Source organism: Heloderma suspectum, chromosome 5, assembly GCF_057233095.1.
Source record: "Heloderma suspectum isolate Gila_16-S chromosome 5, 16-S_ref, whole genome shotgun sequence".
Taxonomy (NCBI): Eukaryota; Metazoa; Chordata; class Lepidosauria; order Squamata; family Helodermatidae; genus Heloderma; species Heloderma suspectum.
The window spans coordinates 19,512,423-19,530,762 of NC_139462.1; the positions used below are offsets into that span (position 1 = coordinate 19,512,423).

At 41.2% G+C, this 18,340-nt stretch overlaps 1 protein-coding gene across 1 annotated transcript in view; it reads left to right on the forward strand.

Moving 5' to 3' along the window:
• The window catches only part of BMP3 (bone morphogenetic protein 3), a 43,236-nt gene that overhangs the window by 11,850 nt on the left and 13,046 nt on the right, over positions 1–18,340 (forward strand). The window contains exon 2 of the mRNA XM_084855447.1: positions 17,169–18,079. Within this exon, the coding sequence (XP_084711573.1) occupies positions 17,169–18,079 (911 nt within the window). The remainder of the gene's footprint in view (positions 1–17,168; positions 18,080–18,340) is intronic.

Genomic DNA, 18,340 nt, shown 5'->3' on the forward strand with positions numbered 1-18,340 from the left:
GTGACTTTCCCCCCATATGGAGTCCCCTAGGTTTCTCCACATAACTTCTCCTGGAATATGTGACTGCAGTCGTCATCATCATATCATCATCATTATTTACATTTCTATACCACCCTATAGCCGAAGCTCTTTGGTTAGTTTACAGAAGTTAAAACATTAAAATACAATATACAAAGTTTAAAAGCCATTTACATAAAAGCACACAGGCAATATACACAAACAACATATAACTAAAAACAACTTTGAACAGTCAATCATAAGTAAAGACACATCCAGGACCGGTTAAAACTCATCATGTGCTGCCAAATGCCTGGGAAAAGAGGTAGGTCTTAACCTGGCACCGAAAAGATAACAATGTTGGATGTTGGTGCCAGGCAGATCTCATTGGGGAGCTTGTTCCACAGATGGGGGCCTCTACTGAGAAGGTCCTCACCCTCATTGCTGTTAATATTCCATCTCTAACAGCTGGACTATAAATTGGCATCTTGAGCTAGGAGTGCCATTTTTTAATTTCAGTTGGGGTTGTGCTGGCTACCACTAGGCAGAGTGAGGTGACTGCCTCAGGCAGCTGATTTTATTACTGTCGGACTCGTGGGACTTTCTGCCTTAGGTGCCAAAATATCCCAGCTGTGTTTCTTGATTTAGGTATCATGTATCTTGACTTGGGTGCAGGAAGGAGGGGTAGTTGCTGCTTTGCTTCAGGCAGCAAAGCATCTTGGACTGGCCCGGCTGGGGGTAAGAAGATTTTAGTGGGAAATAAAAATTATCAGCAAAGTTTAGAAGTCCAGTGTTATATATTTCATGGTTAGATTGCCAAACAGCATATCCTAAAATCATTTGTGGTTACATGTTTCATAATAACTTTGTCTGGATAACGAAGTGTTGTTGTGTTTTTGTTGTTAGTTTGAGGCAAAGGGATTTGGACCTTTCACATACATATCTAGTACAGGTAGTTTATACTAAAAGTCCAGCAATTTGTCCAGAAATATACATGCTCTTGAGCAATATAATTACATGTGGTCTGATGAGAATTATTTGAATAGCACCTCTTTGTAGGGCTTTCCAATAGTGAGTTGGTAAGAAATTGTAAAGGGTGCAATCTTGCTGTAATAGATATCAGTTGCAAAACTCAGATTTATTATTGGCTTCACTGATTTCCGCACACCCGTGTTCCATGCTGGAGAATAAATAACCCTATTAAATGAACACAGTTAATTTAAATTCACCCTTACCAAAAAAAAGAAAGATAAAACACTTCAATGTCTTATAAGTCATGTCAGATATTACACCTGCCCTTAAGCCAATTCTTGTGATGTTGCAACCGTATGGTTTCCTACTTTTTTTTTTAAAGGTTTTTATTTTTTTATTTCGGTTTGAAACACTCATACTAAATAACACATGAAACAAAGTTTTTGTTTTGTTTTGTTTTTTATTTCTATACCGCCCAGTAGCCGAAGCTCTCTGGGCAGTTCACAAAAATTAATAGTGAACCCAACTAAGCATAAAATTCCATTGGTGTGGGTAGGGGAACTGAGGGAGAGAAATGAAAGTAGAATTTATTCAAATAGCTGTATAACTGCTATTGATTGTCCTCTTGTTCGTGCTTGGATCCTGTGCTGCATGCCTGGCAAGCTGCATTTGAAATATTTTTTTTAAAATGTGTGTAATATTGCATTGGTTTCATTCTGCAGTTCAAAAGAGTAAAACATTTTGTTAAAATCCACACAGGGCAGACCTTTGTTTGTGCCAAAGCACTGGCTTCTATTCTAACTAGAATGTCTTCTGGATGATTTGTCATTGCCTCTTTATGAGTGTGTGTCTATAGGTGTTTGCTAAATAATTATAATTTTATTCAGAACGTAGACAATTGGCTGCTCGTTGCAGGCATAATGAATTGGGTCATATTTCTTAGGGAAAATGAATTCCTGTCCATGTATATTTAGCAATTTTCCACACTGCCTGCCTATGAAAATGAGTATATTTTGTTCAAACATCCACCCATCTAAGAGACTATAATGCTCATATATAAAAAGTTTAATCTAGTTTTTGAATAGCACATTAAAATAATGAAAACATGTCACGTAGGTTCATAAACACGTTTATTAAATGTGCTTAAGATCGTAAAACCTGCACTTTTTATTGTTATACTACAAGTTTCGGAGGGACGGAAAACCAAACAATTTGTGAGATCAGCAAGGAATTAAAAGGAAGGGCTTGAAGAGAGAAGGGGAAAGGGCATTTGCAGGCTCAGCTTTTCTACTTCACAGTTGCATCGCAGAACGCATTATTGGGGACTGAGTTATGAAGCCATGAAAAGAGGGATTTATAATGGAAATGCTGAAGCATTCTTAAGTATACTGGGGCAAGCGTGCTGCTTTAATATCTAATTTAAAGTAGGCCTAATGATGACTATATAACTAAATAGCCCTCATTATTGCATCCTTTTTCACCTGTGGGATAGATTTGGCAGTCCATAAAAATGTCAGTATATCCTCAATAAAGGTAAACATGGCACATGCTAATGGACTTGTTCCAGACTATTGATGCAGTGGAATGCCCCTTGTAACATGAATATTTGTTTGTGGTGATGATGTCAGTTCTCACAGGTCTGCCACATTTTCTCTGGCCTAGTTCTTACTGTGCTGGTAAACTTGTGCCTAGGATGTTGCACTTCAGACAGCAGGAGACCATGAAACTGAATGTTCCTCCATACAGAACATTGCCTGTGCATAGAAAACTAGCATGTCAGGGAGAAGGGATCTAGCCTGACGTGTTAGCTTTCTATGCACGGGGAGATATATAGAAGAGCTTTTAATCATGAGAGCCCTCACCTGCAGTGGTACAGCCTTGACAGTTTTACCATTTAATTGAGAATGTTATATCCCAGTATAGCCAGGCCCGCATGATCTTAGCTCCTCCATCATCCAAAGGTTCCCCGCTGTCTCAAATTATTCTGCCCCTACTTCCCTGTATGCTTGGAACTTTGTGTTGGGCTTTTTCCCTTGGTTTTCTTTTTTCCATTACAGAGCAAATAATGTATGATGCACATTTTAAGTTAGCAGGATGTACATGTTACACCAGTCAGCACTGTCTCTGTCTGTCTGTCTGTCTCTTTATAAATGACATTTTCTTACAGCAGTAGTGCCTGGCAACTGACACAGCTGTTTTAAGGGAAAGGAGGAAGTGAAATTGGCCACCATTCAGGAGCTGAAAGTCGCTTCATTGCAGTGTAATGCAATGCAGTGTAATTAAACCCTTTATAATATTTAAAAGATATTTATACGGTGCCTTCATTAGAAGCCCCTGGATCTTGCATCATGGGAGAAGACAAGATTGGCTAGGATCTATTATGCCAACATAGAGTGGTCATGTATTCTACTTTACAGAGGACAGCCCTCTATTTGAAGGCATCCTTTATTTCAGGGCTGGGCAATTGTGTGAGGTCCCAGGCCCATTTTTGCCAGGTCCCCAGATTCCCCCTGCCCCACAGGCCACACTGCATGGGTGCTCCCCAGTTCATGGGGTGTCCCCAAAAAAGTTTTTTAAAAAAGAAGAAGAAAAAATCACTACAGAGGACTGCAAGGGTTAAATTTAGCTTATTTCCAAGCTAAATTTGATTCTGTTGATGCTCCCTAGTGGCTACAGAGCCTCCAAAGGGCCACATTTAGCATGTAGGCAAGCTAAATTTCACCCTTTGGGTGCTCCGTAGCTTCTACAGATACCATTTTTTCATACTTTTTTTTAAATAGTGGGGAGGCAGTAGCGGGTGGGGACACATCAGGGGCCAACGAGGGCTGCATCTTGCCCATCTCTGCTCTGTTTGAAGGGCTGTCCAGTCCAAGCCCAGTTTAAGGGAAAAGAACCACCTGAAGTAAGAACTGGGTCTTGAAGCCCATCAAATTAGCACCTGGACAGCAGACTGAGGAGCAGGGCCACAGTCTTCCTCACTGTGGTGAGATGTGTTGTATTTCTGTTTAAATTACAGGAATTACTTCTCAGTGTGCATCAATGGATATAAATCAGTATATGCACATTTTATGCAAATCAATGTCCTCTTTTTTTGGCAGTGTGTAAATTCGTGGCCGCTCTGTGCCCATGTCGTCAGGACCTTGCACTTAGGGCGCTCTTGCTTGCTCCAGGTTCTATCCACATATTGGTGGGGTTTGTAAAGCACAAACAACAGCTGGAATATTTGTAAGCGGGAAGCATCTATTCTTGCTCATGAGAAAGTGTTCAGACACCTTTACCTTCTTCAAACATGAACACAACTTTATTTAATCAACTGCAAACTTGCGTGTCCTAGCCTGCAATATCTTGTTTCCTCTTTTCTAGGCTTCCCTTTCTATGTGAGATAATGTTCCTGTAAGCGATAGGCACAATTTCTATAACATACAACACTATTGGAACCATGGTGAAGCACCTATGTACTTCGTATGTGTGTTATCTTGTGAGCCTTCATATCACAAACTCCAGTGCCACTTCTTGTTTTGAATGCTAAGATAAAGCCACCCTTTAAATCCAGATTAAAACAACTTTTTTTAAAAGGAAAACGGGAAGGGAAAAAGGAGAGAGACACTAAAGTATATGGGCTTTCCAGCTGTCATTACTATTTATTATAAATATTTTATCCCACCTTTCCACTAAAGTACCCATAGTAGATTATATAGTTCCTGTAGCAATAGCTCTCAGAGGGGAGCCAGTCTGTATACCTCATGCAGAATCCAGTGATAAGGCTTTTCTTGGATCACGTCAGGCTGAGGGTGAAGAGTTGCATGTATGCTTCCTACTACAAACAATCAAGCCCCCTCTATACAGAAAACTAAGGTGTGAAGGAGAAGGTTTCAGCATGCTGTTTTTCTGTGTACTGGGAGCTCTTCATTTTATTTTAAATGGTGCATTAATTCCACATCCCCCCCCCCCCCGCACGCTGTGCATGGAGCTTAAAATGGTATCATCCGGGAGAAATGTTGCCACTTGGTTCTGCTGTACATGTAAACAGAGACTATATTTGAGGGGGGTGTTTCCACGTGCCTTCCTAAGGAGGTGCAGACAATTTCCGGGGACGCTGATATACCCTTTAAATGCCCCTGCTGGGCTGCCTTTGGTCCGATCCATCAAGAAAGCATAGTATTTTTGGATTCCTGTCTTAAAAGGGATTTGTACATGAGGCAAGTAAGCATAACACCCATTACAATGTTTCCTAGTGCATCCTAACTAACATTCTCATCTATTGGCATGTAAGAACATAAGAAGATCCAAGGATCCATCTAGTCCAGCATTCTGTTCACACAGTGGCCAACCAGCTGTCAATGGGAAACCCACAAGTAGAAGATGAGCACAACAGCACCCTCCTGCCCACGTTCCACAGTGACTGGTGTACATAGGCAGACTGCCTCTGATACTGGCAGTAGCATAGCCATCAGGACTAGTAGCCATTGACAGCCTTATCCTCCAAGATAATGAATGCAATACCCGCATTATGCATCTAAGAATGTGTTTATATCATCATTTGGGAACAATTGCATGATACAGCAATTAGCATGCCACTTCCTAAAGTGTTACTTTGTCAACACAGAGCTTGCCTAGTAGAGTCCTTTTTTCACAAACGGAACTGGCTCCACTGTGTTGTAGCACAGAGTTGGATATATTCCATGTGTATTCACAAGCCATATGTTAGACACATGTGAAAATGGCAATCAGGCATGTGGTGGGGGGAAGGGTATAAGTAATCATTCTGCAAAAATCTGGCCACATCCATCCATCACTCCATCATCACCTTGACACATTTGCCTGGTTAAGCAAAATCAGCTTTGTGCCAGTATGGAGACAATTTTGACCACGTGAAAATACCCAAAATGGCAGGAAAAGATGGGGGTGGAAGAGAGAGAAGAAATAAAGAAGGGACATACTCATAATACGTTAGTTAGGTTTAACACCACCTGCAAATAAGGGAAATCTGTAGAAATTCCATATTCAAGGATCATCCTGAAACCATGCTGATCCTTTTGGTAGGGTTACCTATCTATTTAATATTCTTGAATTTATTTTTTACTACATCCTGAAGGCTGAGGTGAATACATATGTAATCTTCCTATAATAATAAAAGAGGATGTCTATCAGTGCCATAGATCCAAGAACATTTATGCTAGCAACGTGAAACTTGGCATGCATACTAAGAGGACCCTAGACCTGTGCACCATGGGATCACTTGTTTTTTTAATGCACTAATTAATTTAAATATGTCCATGTGTTTGAATCCTGCAGTACCATATTCAGTCACTAGGTAGCAGACTTCCCTGAAGCCAAGAAGTAGGGACAAAATTATACAGTTGCTTCTCCCCTCTGTTGTGGGCTAGCTCCCCTCTCAGGGAAATGGCATGAGCAGACCTCTCTCTCAAGAGGTGCACCATGGTAGAGTCATGCCCGCCAGCACCCCTGGCTGTGGCACAATGTATCCAACTCTGAAAGCTGTTTTTTTTTCTTTTTCTTTCTCTCTGAAAGCCTTTTCTTGAAGGCTATGCTGTCTCAAACCAAGAGCTCTTTCAGCCTGTCCAAAGCTGAGTCTATTTGCTTGTATATGTGTCTGTGTATATAGTGTAAAAACTCTCTTTAAAATCAGTCAAGATCCAATTAAAAAGCTAAAAACATTACAAATCACTTAAATGGCTGGATACTCCTCCAACACCATCCCAAAATGATACTTTGTGCTGGAGCAAGATAGACATGAGATTCCCAAATGGGTGTGGTACTTGTGGGAAGAACCAGGTGGATGGATGGGAAATCCTTACCCATTTCCCCCATCTGCCCCTAATCCACTCAGGCTGTGTTTAAATCGTTTTTCCTTATCCAGATTCCCAAACTGGAAGCGTAACCTGGGGGTGGAGGTGGGGGGCAAATGGCCTCAGTGGAGGGCACTTGCAAGAGAGTTGTCAGGCATGGTAGGGGTTGAACAACCCTCCCACCTACCACTTTTCCCCAGTGACTCCCTTTGCATTCATGCTCTCTTAGCAAATGTGTATTTAAGAACATGCATTTGCAATCATCTCTGTGGGGTGTTTTTTTTTTCTTTAAAAAAAGTGTTTTGATGAGAAGTGATTTTAATACAACAATCCACATCTGTGTCCAGTCATTTGAATACACTTTCCATATGGATTGCAATTGTGCTCAGCAGTGCTGCAAAATGTTTCTGATACAAAGGAACTGCTCTAGTGTTTAGTACAATATGGCCTAGCTGCTACTGTACCATAAAACCCCTAATCTACTCCCTCCCTCCCTCTCCCTCCCTTTGTGTGTGCATATGTGTAAATTTATTTATTTACAGGGGCCATGCTATGAAATCAAGATGCTCTTAACTTAGGGGTGGGGAATATATGGTCTTCCAGATGTTATTGGGTTGGACCACCAATCAACCCCAGCCAGCATAGCCAATGGTGAAGGGTATTGGCAACTGCAGTCCAACAACATCTGGAGGGCCACACATTCCCCCTCCCTGTTTTATCTGAATTAAAAATGTAGCCTTGAAGCCTATTTTCCAAATGAAATTATGCTAAGAAACCCATTTTCATTCTGACTTCAACAGATTGTTACTTAGGAAGTTAAGTCCCTTGAGTTAGATGAGATTTACAAGTAGGTATGGTTAGGATGGCTGAGCTGGTCTGCTACTTGTCAGTTGTGTGAGTGTTGTTAATGCAGGACTGAAAGCAAATGAGAGCTATTTTAAAATCCAGTTTGCATTCCAGCTAGCGTAGGCATGACATTAGAATTATAGACATAGGAAATGTAAAACAACAAACAAACAAAACAATTTAAGCATCACTTAGGAGAGCGGCTTCAGTCTTGTGGTTTGGCTTCTGGGCCATGTTTTCTATTTGGGCTGCTGTCCATAATTTAAAGTTGATTAGCAAACTGTGTTCCATGAAAAATTATTTCCCCCTCTTCTCTTCCAGAGCTGTAGGCATGTGTTCTTTTCTGCTTTTTCTAAATCAAAGCTAATGTACATGAGAGCATCTGTGGTGACAACATCTAATAACCAGCTTGTAGGACTTTCCATAACATTGCTAGCTGAAAATGCAGGAAAACAGTGACATCTATTGATAAAGACTAGCAAGTTTTAAAATATCAAAACAGGCTTTGGATATCTGGGGTGGGGGGAGCTGGCTTTAAAACTACAGTGCATCTCTCCTATTTATGTGTCACCCAATAGGCTTTCCTCAATTTTCTGTGAACAGAATTGGAGGAAAAAAATATGATAGTCCACTGGTTTAAATTCAACATGGAATTAAGGAACTGCAATGAAGCAAAAGACTCCAGAGAGGAAGGAGTACTATTTTGCTATGCACCTACACCATAAATGTGCTAAAATCCTCCATACCACTTGGAAGAATTAGTAAATTGCCAAGTTTCTCAGCGGTGAGAGAAGAGCTCACCCTAGGTAACTTTGGTTGTCTCTATGGGCTCACCATTTTAATAAGAGGGGTGATAACATTATTATAATCCATATATTAACAATTATTTGATCATTATTATAGATTGCCAAGCACCAGGGCTCACTCCATATGGTACTTCTTTCCACAGCTAATTAATATTATAGCTCTGAACTGGAACTTGGGAGATGCCAGCTAGAGCAGGGGATATTCTTTAGTCCCTGCTTTCAACAGTGTCATCTCCACTGATCCCATTTCCATTTTGGATGAGCAGATATAAGAACAGCAAACAGGCTCCGAGTGACTAGGGTCCAATCTACACAGGCAATTTAATGCAGAAGGACAACATATCAGGGTCGTTCATGACGGATGACGTTTTCACCAATCTGCAGCAACCCTGCAGCTTCCCTCTGGAAAAGGCACATTTTCGGGAAGTCCTTTTAGTGCATCTTTTTTCCTTAAACGCGGCTCCCATGCGGTTCCGCTGCAGTGTGCCCCATTCCCCCGCAATAAATCCTGGCGTGCCTATTTCTGTGACCTGGCAGTGACCCCGGCTAAGGAGTGGGGCCACCCGTCTTCCCCCCCTTTCCCTCTTTTCCCCATTTGCAGTAGGGCTGCTTTCCCATTCAGAATATCTAGCCTGTTTTCCCCATTCAAGCTTCAAAGTATTGAAACAGTATTGTTTCAAGCGTTCACAGTAACGCAGTAGCTGCTTTCTCCATTCACCATATGTAGCCTATTTTCCCCATTCATAAGAGTGCAGCAGTGCTGTTTCAGAATTCACAATAGCGCAGTAGCTGCTTCATCCATTCAGATTATGTAGCCCATTTTTCCCATTCACAATAGTGCAGTATGTTTTAATCTTTCACAACATCCCAAAGGTGGATGAGAGGGGTGAGGTGTGGGGTAAACTACAAAAGCTTAATTCAGCGCTTCCAGTAAACTTCCCTGAGCAGGGGAGTATGGGCAGGGGCAGGGAACAAGCCTCTCTCATTTGAGGAGCAGCACCTATGGGGTTGATGACATTCAGTTCTACTCCGCCCACCAACCCCTAAGTATGGGAGTTTCAAGTGCTGTGTGGCCTGTGAAAGTGGGGTTTTAGGTAGTGTATACTCTGCTTTTCTTGCTTCGTGTGCCCCTGATGGACCAAAGCAATTTCATGAAAATCCAGATATAACCAGAAAGCGCTTCTCATTCTATTTCCATGTAGACTAGCAGTTGTCAGGTGGACCTGACACTCCATTCATCCACCCATTTAATCATCAAATGCCTGCCGTAACTGTTTCTTAATTTGAGGTGCTGAGATGTTTCTCATGCTCTGGAACACTCTGGAAGCTTGCCATGAGCCTGCCTTATTGTTGAAGAACAGAGTTGAAGAAAACAGTGACTACTTCTAGAACTTCAAAAGTTCTTCGTCTCTTGTTCTATGGAAACTTTCTCAGAATTTTGTGGTTCTGAAAGTGACCAGAACTTTATTTTCAGAAACCATGAAACATTGGGGCAGGGGCTGGCGCAGCTGGATGCATGTTCCAGTTCTGGAACAGTACCCCTGGAAAAGTTTGCCTGGAGCCTACCTTATTGTTGTGGGGTCGGGTGGAGTGACAGTGACAAAGACATTATTTTTCAAAGCTCTATATCTACCATTTTAACCTTGCTAAGTTTTATGCTGCTTTTGTGGCTCTGTGTTTTAATATATTTTGTTTGTATTTACATATTGTTTTATTCTTTCTTGTAAACCACCTTAGGAATATGATTGAAGGGAGGTATAAAATACCTATAACAAATAAATAAATCTGTGTCACAGTGCTTTTCCTGGGCAGAGGTTCCACTGCATGTTTTGATGCCGAGAGGGACATGTATCTCCATTCAAGACCACTAGCTGTTGTGTGTGATTAGTTTCATACCACTAGAGTTGTGTTGAGAATAAAGATATGAATAACCCATGAATCTGCTTGGATGTTCAGTGAACATTTGGCTGGATGAAAATTTTGTTTGTTGCCAACAATCATTTTATTTTTATACAAATTAATACAGTTTACAATCAGCAAACACCAGTAGTGAACATTCCATGAACAAGCTGAGAGATTTTTTTCTAGTAATCATGGTGTCTAACCTTCCATATGTTGTGGGGAAACCTTGATAGTCCTGGTCCATGCTCTAGTAACTTCCCAACTGGATTACTGTAATGTGTTGAAGGTGAACCGGAAGCTTCAACTACTGCAGAATCTGGCTTCCAGAATGTTAATGGGTGCAACCAGACAGGATCATATTACACCATGTAATGTGATCCTAGAGCGGAGGACAGGAAGGCCTGGCGTGCTATGGTCCGTGGGGTCATGAAGAGTCGGACACGACTTAACGACTGAACAACAACAAAATATGATCCTAACAGAGCAGAACTGGTGCCTATTTGCTTCTTGGCAATTCAGAGTGCCGTGCTTTTATTTAAAGCCCTAAATGACTTGGGACCTGCCTGGGTTCCACCATTGACCTGGACACCCTGAGCATCTCCTTAAGGATCTCTTGCCTCCTTAACGGTCCCACCTTCCTTTGTTTAAACTTCCCCTTTCCAGTAGCGTGAGGTTTAGGCTGTAGACATGGGGTGAGTGACACTGTAGAAACAAGGTTTTACCACAACAGTTTACTAGTAAATTAAAGCAAGCAAATCACAACCAAAGGTATTTACACAATAGAGCTGAGTGATACAAAAGGCAGTAAGAGAAAATAAAAGTTGCAAAACGCAAGTTCCTTCATCCTAGCTGAACTGAGACTTCTCCAGGCTGCTTCTTCCTGCTCCTTCTTCAGGCTCTGGTCTCCCCGACTCTGCTCTTACTGGCTCTCTCACTCTCTTTATATACCCTCCTCCCTCAAAACCAAAAGTACTGCTTTAAACCTGAAGAAGTGAAACAACTGGGAAAATGAAAATGAAACAACCCAGGAAATGAAACTACTCCTCTCAGGGATACCCCCTCCGAACTCCTGTCAGGGATACCCCAGGTCTCTAGGCCTGACCTTTTTCTTTTCCTTGCCTCTGTAGGCCTCAAACCTTCATAGACCCTAATACCTGAAGGAATGTCTCTCCCTATACCAACTGGTCTTAAGATCTGCAGGGGAGGCTCTTCTCAAAGTACCTTCTACTTGTTATTTGACAACTAGGAATTGTCCCCTTTTATACTGCTCTAGTTGTGGAACACCTTCCCCACAGATGTGTAATGGCACCAACCTTGCAATCTTGTAGGTGGCAGGTCAAAACTTTTCTGTTTGCCTGGGCATTTTAAGTTGGCCAGTCTGTTTTATGACTGTATTTTATTTTATTTTAATTGAATGTTGTGGTTGTATGACACTTTGCTTTAATATATTTTTATTCCTCACCCTCAGATACCTTTTGATGTTGGATAGTTCTGAAGTATTCTAATAAGTAAATAACATTTTCATAACTTTGTGTCTGACAGAGGCTACAATCTTGTGCAACCCTACATGGGTGTAAATTCCATTGACATGTGTGTAGCTAAACATCTGTAGGACTGGGCTCTGGGTGAGTCATTCAGTGAGGTCTATGCATTCCCGAGACAGGTCTTTACAAAGGCCTTATGGGTATGTATACATGTGTGACCAGGAGGGATGAGCCATTTTTCCTTCTAGCAGAAGCCCCTAATGTCTCATGTCTTTCCAGAGAGTGGCTTTATGAGCACTTGGGGCTGCTGCCAGAAAGGGGGAAACTGTACACATGAGGAACATTGTGCATATTGGTTTGGAGCCAAGACTACCTCTTTTTTATATATATAATCTATAAACATAGCATTTTGAAATTATTTTCCTTCTTCCTTTTAATTTAGCTGGAAGACTTTGTTCTTGCAAAACCCTTCACATTAGTCTTATTCTCCTCCCACTTTTGCTCCAAAACAGGATGTATATATTTCAAAGATTATATATATTTCACCTTTCACCCAGTTTGCCCACCTTATATATATTTCACCTTTCACCTTTCAAACAGCCCTTAGTCCTCTGGCTGATGGATGGGGCCAAAGCATGCTTCCCTTCGACCCTACAATCCAAGGGCAACTGGCAGTTGGAGCCGTGTGTTCTTTCTGGCAGAAAGGGGGAAACAAGTTCCCTGCAGCTACTCCTTCTCTGGCCGATGTATGGGGCCAGCTAGTCTTCGACTTGCTGTCATGTTCCCCTGGGAGGCTGGAGGTATTGGTCAACACCTGACATGTAGGGAGGGGAGAATCAGCAAGGTGTTTCCAAGTTCCACCTCGAAGCTCGGTCTGCCTCATTACCAATCCCAAATGCAAGCTTTCTTTAAAAAGAAGCTTCCTCTAACTTAAGTATGTCTCATCAAAGAGTAGTGCAATTGAATATACTCTACACCACCCATACACGCACGCACGCACAGACATACGTTCCATGTCTGCAAGATTTTGTGGCTTTTCCATTTTATTTCTATTTTATTTTACCTAAGAGCTTAGCAATCTCCCATTGTATTACTACATTGTGGGAGTACTTACCTGAATGCTATGCTTACTTCCCAGAATTGGATTGGACATTTGCCTGCATTTTTAAAAAAATAAAGTGAGGTGCATATGGTTTTCTTACCAGATGAAGGCTAGCCGATTGGGTATTGTGCTGTCATTTTTTAGTGTGCATGTGCAGGATAATTGTGCAAAGGTCAATATTAACTGTCTTTACCTTTATAGTTCAAAGCTGACCTTTTCTTTTTGGGGGTCTGGCAGCCTGAAGCTTCGCCTTTTAAAATGTGTGAAAAGCTAGCTGAAAATATAACTTACATTAAGGCAGATAAATTATTTGGACCCACATGTATTTCTGCTGTCTACCTTTAGGTGTCATCTTATTACCTTCCATTGTTCCAAAGTAGGCTTAGTAGGGGTGGCAGCTAACTTTCCAGGATCTGTCCAACCAAGAGAGAGAGAGAATGAAGCAAAACCCCTATTTTAACACTTTGGGTGTTTTACAAACTATTTTACACATTCTGGAGCAGGGAGATAAAGCTTATCCCAGATTCCTGATGAGTAAACCTGTATCTATATTACACTTGCATTTCCAACCATGTTTAATTCAGATATTACGTGTTTAGATGTATACTTTAAATTATAATGAGTGAAGTGGCTTTGAGCCTATAATCCTATATCCACTTACCTGGGAGTAAGTGGATATAGGATTGTAGGACTTAATTGTGAGTAGAAATGTACTCGGGATTGTCCTGTTAGTACAGTTGCCTTCTGTAATGAGATTGTAAAACTATTATTGGCTAAAATGTGCAATGGCATGTATTGATTGCCTTAAAATCACATACAACACACTTCATGGAGGAGCTTTTAAATAGGGATAGTCGAGGATTTCATTCAGTCCACATTTTGAAGTAAATCATCCTGATTTGCACCTCCTAGACTAATATGTGGATTGGAACACAGCTATTCTTCAGATTTCACACTTCTCTGAGTTTTGTGATGCAGTTCCAGGCTAAAAGAACATACTAAAACGCATATAAAATGTGTATTTTATGATAAAATACATTTAGAAATAGGTACTTTGAGAGACAATATGTTTAGAAATGCATATCTTGTGAGACAATTTATTCAAAAATACATATTTAAATATGTATTTAAATATGGATGTTCATTTAGATTTTTAGAATTGCAGATTAATGCAGAAATGGGACAGGGTGGACTTATGAATAAACACATGCAAAGCTGATATAGTCAAGAAACAGAGTGATCCAGCCATCTTTACTTTTAAAGGCCAGGATCAAAAGAGCTCCTTTAGCTCAAGGCCTTGAGAGTACCCAGTAGGATTGCTGGGGCTGCTGTTCAAGAAACACAACTTTCTTCTTGAGCATACAGAAATAGTTACTGCATTCTTTTGGATTCTGACCATAATCTCTCATCTGAAGACACTCTTTGACTTCTTCTGTACCAACAACCCACCGCACAGAATATTTATTTTACAACTATATCTGTACTATACTCATTGCTCTCTGGAAGTCATACTGCCAGCAAAATAGTCATTCGTTTATTGTTGAATACGAGCCAAATCAGGCCCTTTTGGACCATTTCTGGTGCTTCCCAGGGTGAAGCAGGCTTCCCTCCAAAGTGACCAGAACCAAAGCTTGGACCCTCTATGAAATTTCATTCACAATTCGGCATCAGAAAGGCAGATAGCATGTCTCCAAAATAGTGTCTTTTGCTTTCATTTCCAAGGGTGGGCAAATTGTGGCCCTCCAGATGTTTTGGCCTACAACCCCCATGATCTTTCCCCTCATAAAAAAAACCCTTAAACTGGTTTTCAAACATTATCACTCCCTAGCACCTGTACCTATCTTTCTGGAACTTTGCAGGTTTCTTGCTTAGAGGCACCTGTGTGATGTGTGCCATTTGCATACAAATTGTCCAAAAACAAATTGTCCAAAAATTGTTGAAGGGTAAACAAATCCTCCCCCCCAATTTTGAGGAATCCCTTCCACATAAACCACTTCACCTATCCTTCTAAAACTTTGCCATTTTCATACTTCAGACCACCTATATGATGTCTGTCATTATTGGAACAATAGTCTACAAATAATATAGGGGAATAAGTTTTTTTTAATACCCTCAAAATGTAAAGGTTGCTCTTGCACAAAAACCTCTGTACCTATTCAACTGAAACTTGACAGGCTTGATCCCCCAGAAAAGGCAATTATCCTTGGAAATTTCACCTAATTCTGCCAAGGAATAAGAAATTAATTGGCAATTCGTTTTAAAAAATAATTAAAACATTGATTTCTCCATAATGGTCAATGGGAGGCATGAAGCCTCAGATTTCTGAATCTCAATTCAGGTTTGGTACCTGAGTCGAAGTGGATGGCTTCCAAATTGTTGCAAGCAGAATCAGGCCATTTTCCAAAGTGCTGAATTGGGGCTCAAGTCTAATCTTGTGGTTGCTATACACCTCTATTGAATACCATAAAGTTGGAAGCAGAATCTCTTGAAGGAAGCTGTTGTTATGCGGGTCGGGGAAGGATACCTTCCCTAGGCCCTCACAGGCTACTATGTGCACGTGTGTGGAGAGAGAGAGAGAGAAACAGACTGGGTCAGGAGATGGCATGTTAACCCATCAGTGCACAGCAAAACAATTGTTGAAGTAAACTCTGTCTTGTCTGAGCCTGGTTGATGCACCCAAATAGGAATGAAAGTGCCTTGAGCACTTTTGGAACTGGAGAGGTATGGAATAAACCCTCAGATAAATAAATGTGCTATCCTGGTACATCATCTTACAAATCTGCAACTGGATGTTGTTTTTGTTTTTAAATAAAAAAGCAGTGGCTCTCTGTGTACAACATGGTTTGCAAAGATTTACTTGCTTTTTACCTAAAACAACCTTGTGAGATACATCAGTGTTAGTTCCAGTCTACAAAATCCAGAATGGCTACAGATAATGCCAGTGTTTGCATTGTACTTCTGTTTGAAAGTGAAGAATTCTTCATACTTCTTCACACAGCACATAGTTAAACTATGGAACTTGCTACTACAGGATGTAGTGATAGCCACCAATTTGGATGGCTTTAAAAGGGGGGTGGACAAATTCCTGGAGGAGAAAACTATCAATGGCTACTAATCTTGATGGCTGTGTGCTACCTCCAGTACCAGAGGCAGTGAGCTTATGTACACCAGTTGCTGGGGAACATGGGTGGGTGGTGCTGTTGCGCTCATGCCCTGCTTGTGGGTTCCTGGTCGACAGCTGGTTGTCCACTGTGCAAACAGAATGCTAGACTAGATGGAGCCTTGGTCTGATCCAGCATGGCTCTTCTTATGCTCTTATGTAATAAATAATAAGACTGTGCATTGAATAATGATTAAGGGAGCAATTCTATGGCCACTAATCGGCAGCTAGATGGCCATAGGATATCTGATTTTCTGGGAACCGACCTCGGAGCCCACGCTCTGCCTCGCAGGCAGCGCGGAACAGTCCTGAACTTTGCGCTTGGAAGAGGAACGCAGAGCAGCCAAAATGGGGCATTCCAGGAGGCGTTCCGGGGCAGGGAAGGTGGAAATGCCAGTACGACACATCCTATGTGTTGTCTGGCAGCCTCCTCCCCCGCTCCGCCTTCCTTCAGATAGATAGCCGAAATGCAGGGCAGGAGAAGCATGGAGGGAACAATCCCCTCTATGCTTCTTCTGCCCTGCATTGAATAGGCAGTTGCCTCTGAGTTTGGAGGTAGCTGCCTATCCCCATAGGCTTGTGCCCTAACTGGTTTGTAATCGATTAAATAATTAATTGGTTGGAGTAAGTAAATTCATTTTATTATTATTAATACATTTATATCCCGCCTTTTTTCCCTCAAAGGAACCCAAGATGGTTTATATGATCCTCCCAAATCATGAATATTAGATGCCTATTTGAGCATATTTTGAAAGAAGTGTGAGAATTTGCAATCTAACAATACACAAAAGTATCTACTCCTTGTTAGAAATAGGGACACTTTTCCATGTTTTCTTTTTCATTCCAAGAAAACACCAGAGCAAAAGCAAACGTGTCCTTCAATCTTAGTCCCATTGATGAAAATTCATCCTTGCCAATTAATCAGCTCAAGTTCTGTTTTATTGATATACTGATTTCAATCCATTAAAGGCAATGTGTGAACATCTGTTGTAATTAAGGGGGAAATTTGCATTACACTGACTTATAAAAGTACAAGAACAACAAGCAGGTCTGACCTATCTCCTCATGTAAATATTTTTGTTCTCCTAGGGATCCCTGGCAACAAAGAAGTGCATGTTTTCAATCTGACCTCCCTCACAAAGTCTGAAAACATCTTGTCAGCTCTGTTGCATTACTATGTTGGAGATCTTCAGAATGGTAGCACAAATTGTCCTCAACTTAAGGGCTGTTCTCGTCATGGGCATAGGAAAACTGACACTCAGATTAGTCTCTCGCTGTTGAGTTTTCCTTCATCAGGAAACCACACTCGGACCCTGGGACATTACTCAGTCAACATCTCCACTGCTTATAGAGATGTCCTTTCTTGGCAGTGGAAGAACATTACTCATGTCTTGAGTAAGGCAAAGCAAAATGATGACTTGCTTATTGGAGTCAAAATGGCCTCTGTTGGCCAACACCCCTGGAAGGGCATGCATCCCAGTTATGAACCATACATCCTTGTTTATGCAAATGACTCTGCCATTTCAGAACCAGAGAGTGTTGTTTCTAGCTTGCAAGGGCACCATAATCCCCTGCCTGGGAGTTTCCCAAAATTAGACAGCCATTCGAAAAATGGCCGGAATGAACGGCGGCAAAAACGCTCCACCAGTGTTCTGTTGCCTTTGCAGAACAATGAGCTTCCGGGTGCTGAGTATCAGTACAGTGAAGACGAAGGATGGGAGGAGAGGAAGCACTACAAAACACTCCAGCCACGACTGGCAGAGAGGGCAAAGAACAAGAAAAAGCAGAGAAAAAGCAACCATCAGAAAAGTCAGACGCTCCAGTTTGATGAGCAGACCCTTAAAAAGGCAAGGAGGAAGCAGTGGAATGAGCCGAGATACTGTGCACGGCGCTATCTCAAAGTGGATTTTGCTGATATTGGCTGGAGTGAATGGATTATTTCTCCCAAATCTTTTGATGCCTATTATTGCTCGGGTGAATGCCAGTTCCCTATTCCAAAGGTACTGTATCTTTTTTTAACCCACTATTCTTCCTTTATCTGTACACACAGTGCAGGAAAATGCATTTACATCCTTTTAACAAACTGCATGTGGCATTGTTTAAAGCATTAATAAAATGCAGTTTGGTTGTTGTTACAGCATGGAGGAAACAGGCAATTTTTAAAATGTCTTCCTTTTTCATGATTGCTAAAATGGCTAAGTATCCTTTTCAAATTCAAAACTGCTTTACACAAATATATTAAAATAACGTTATAGGGGAGA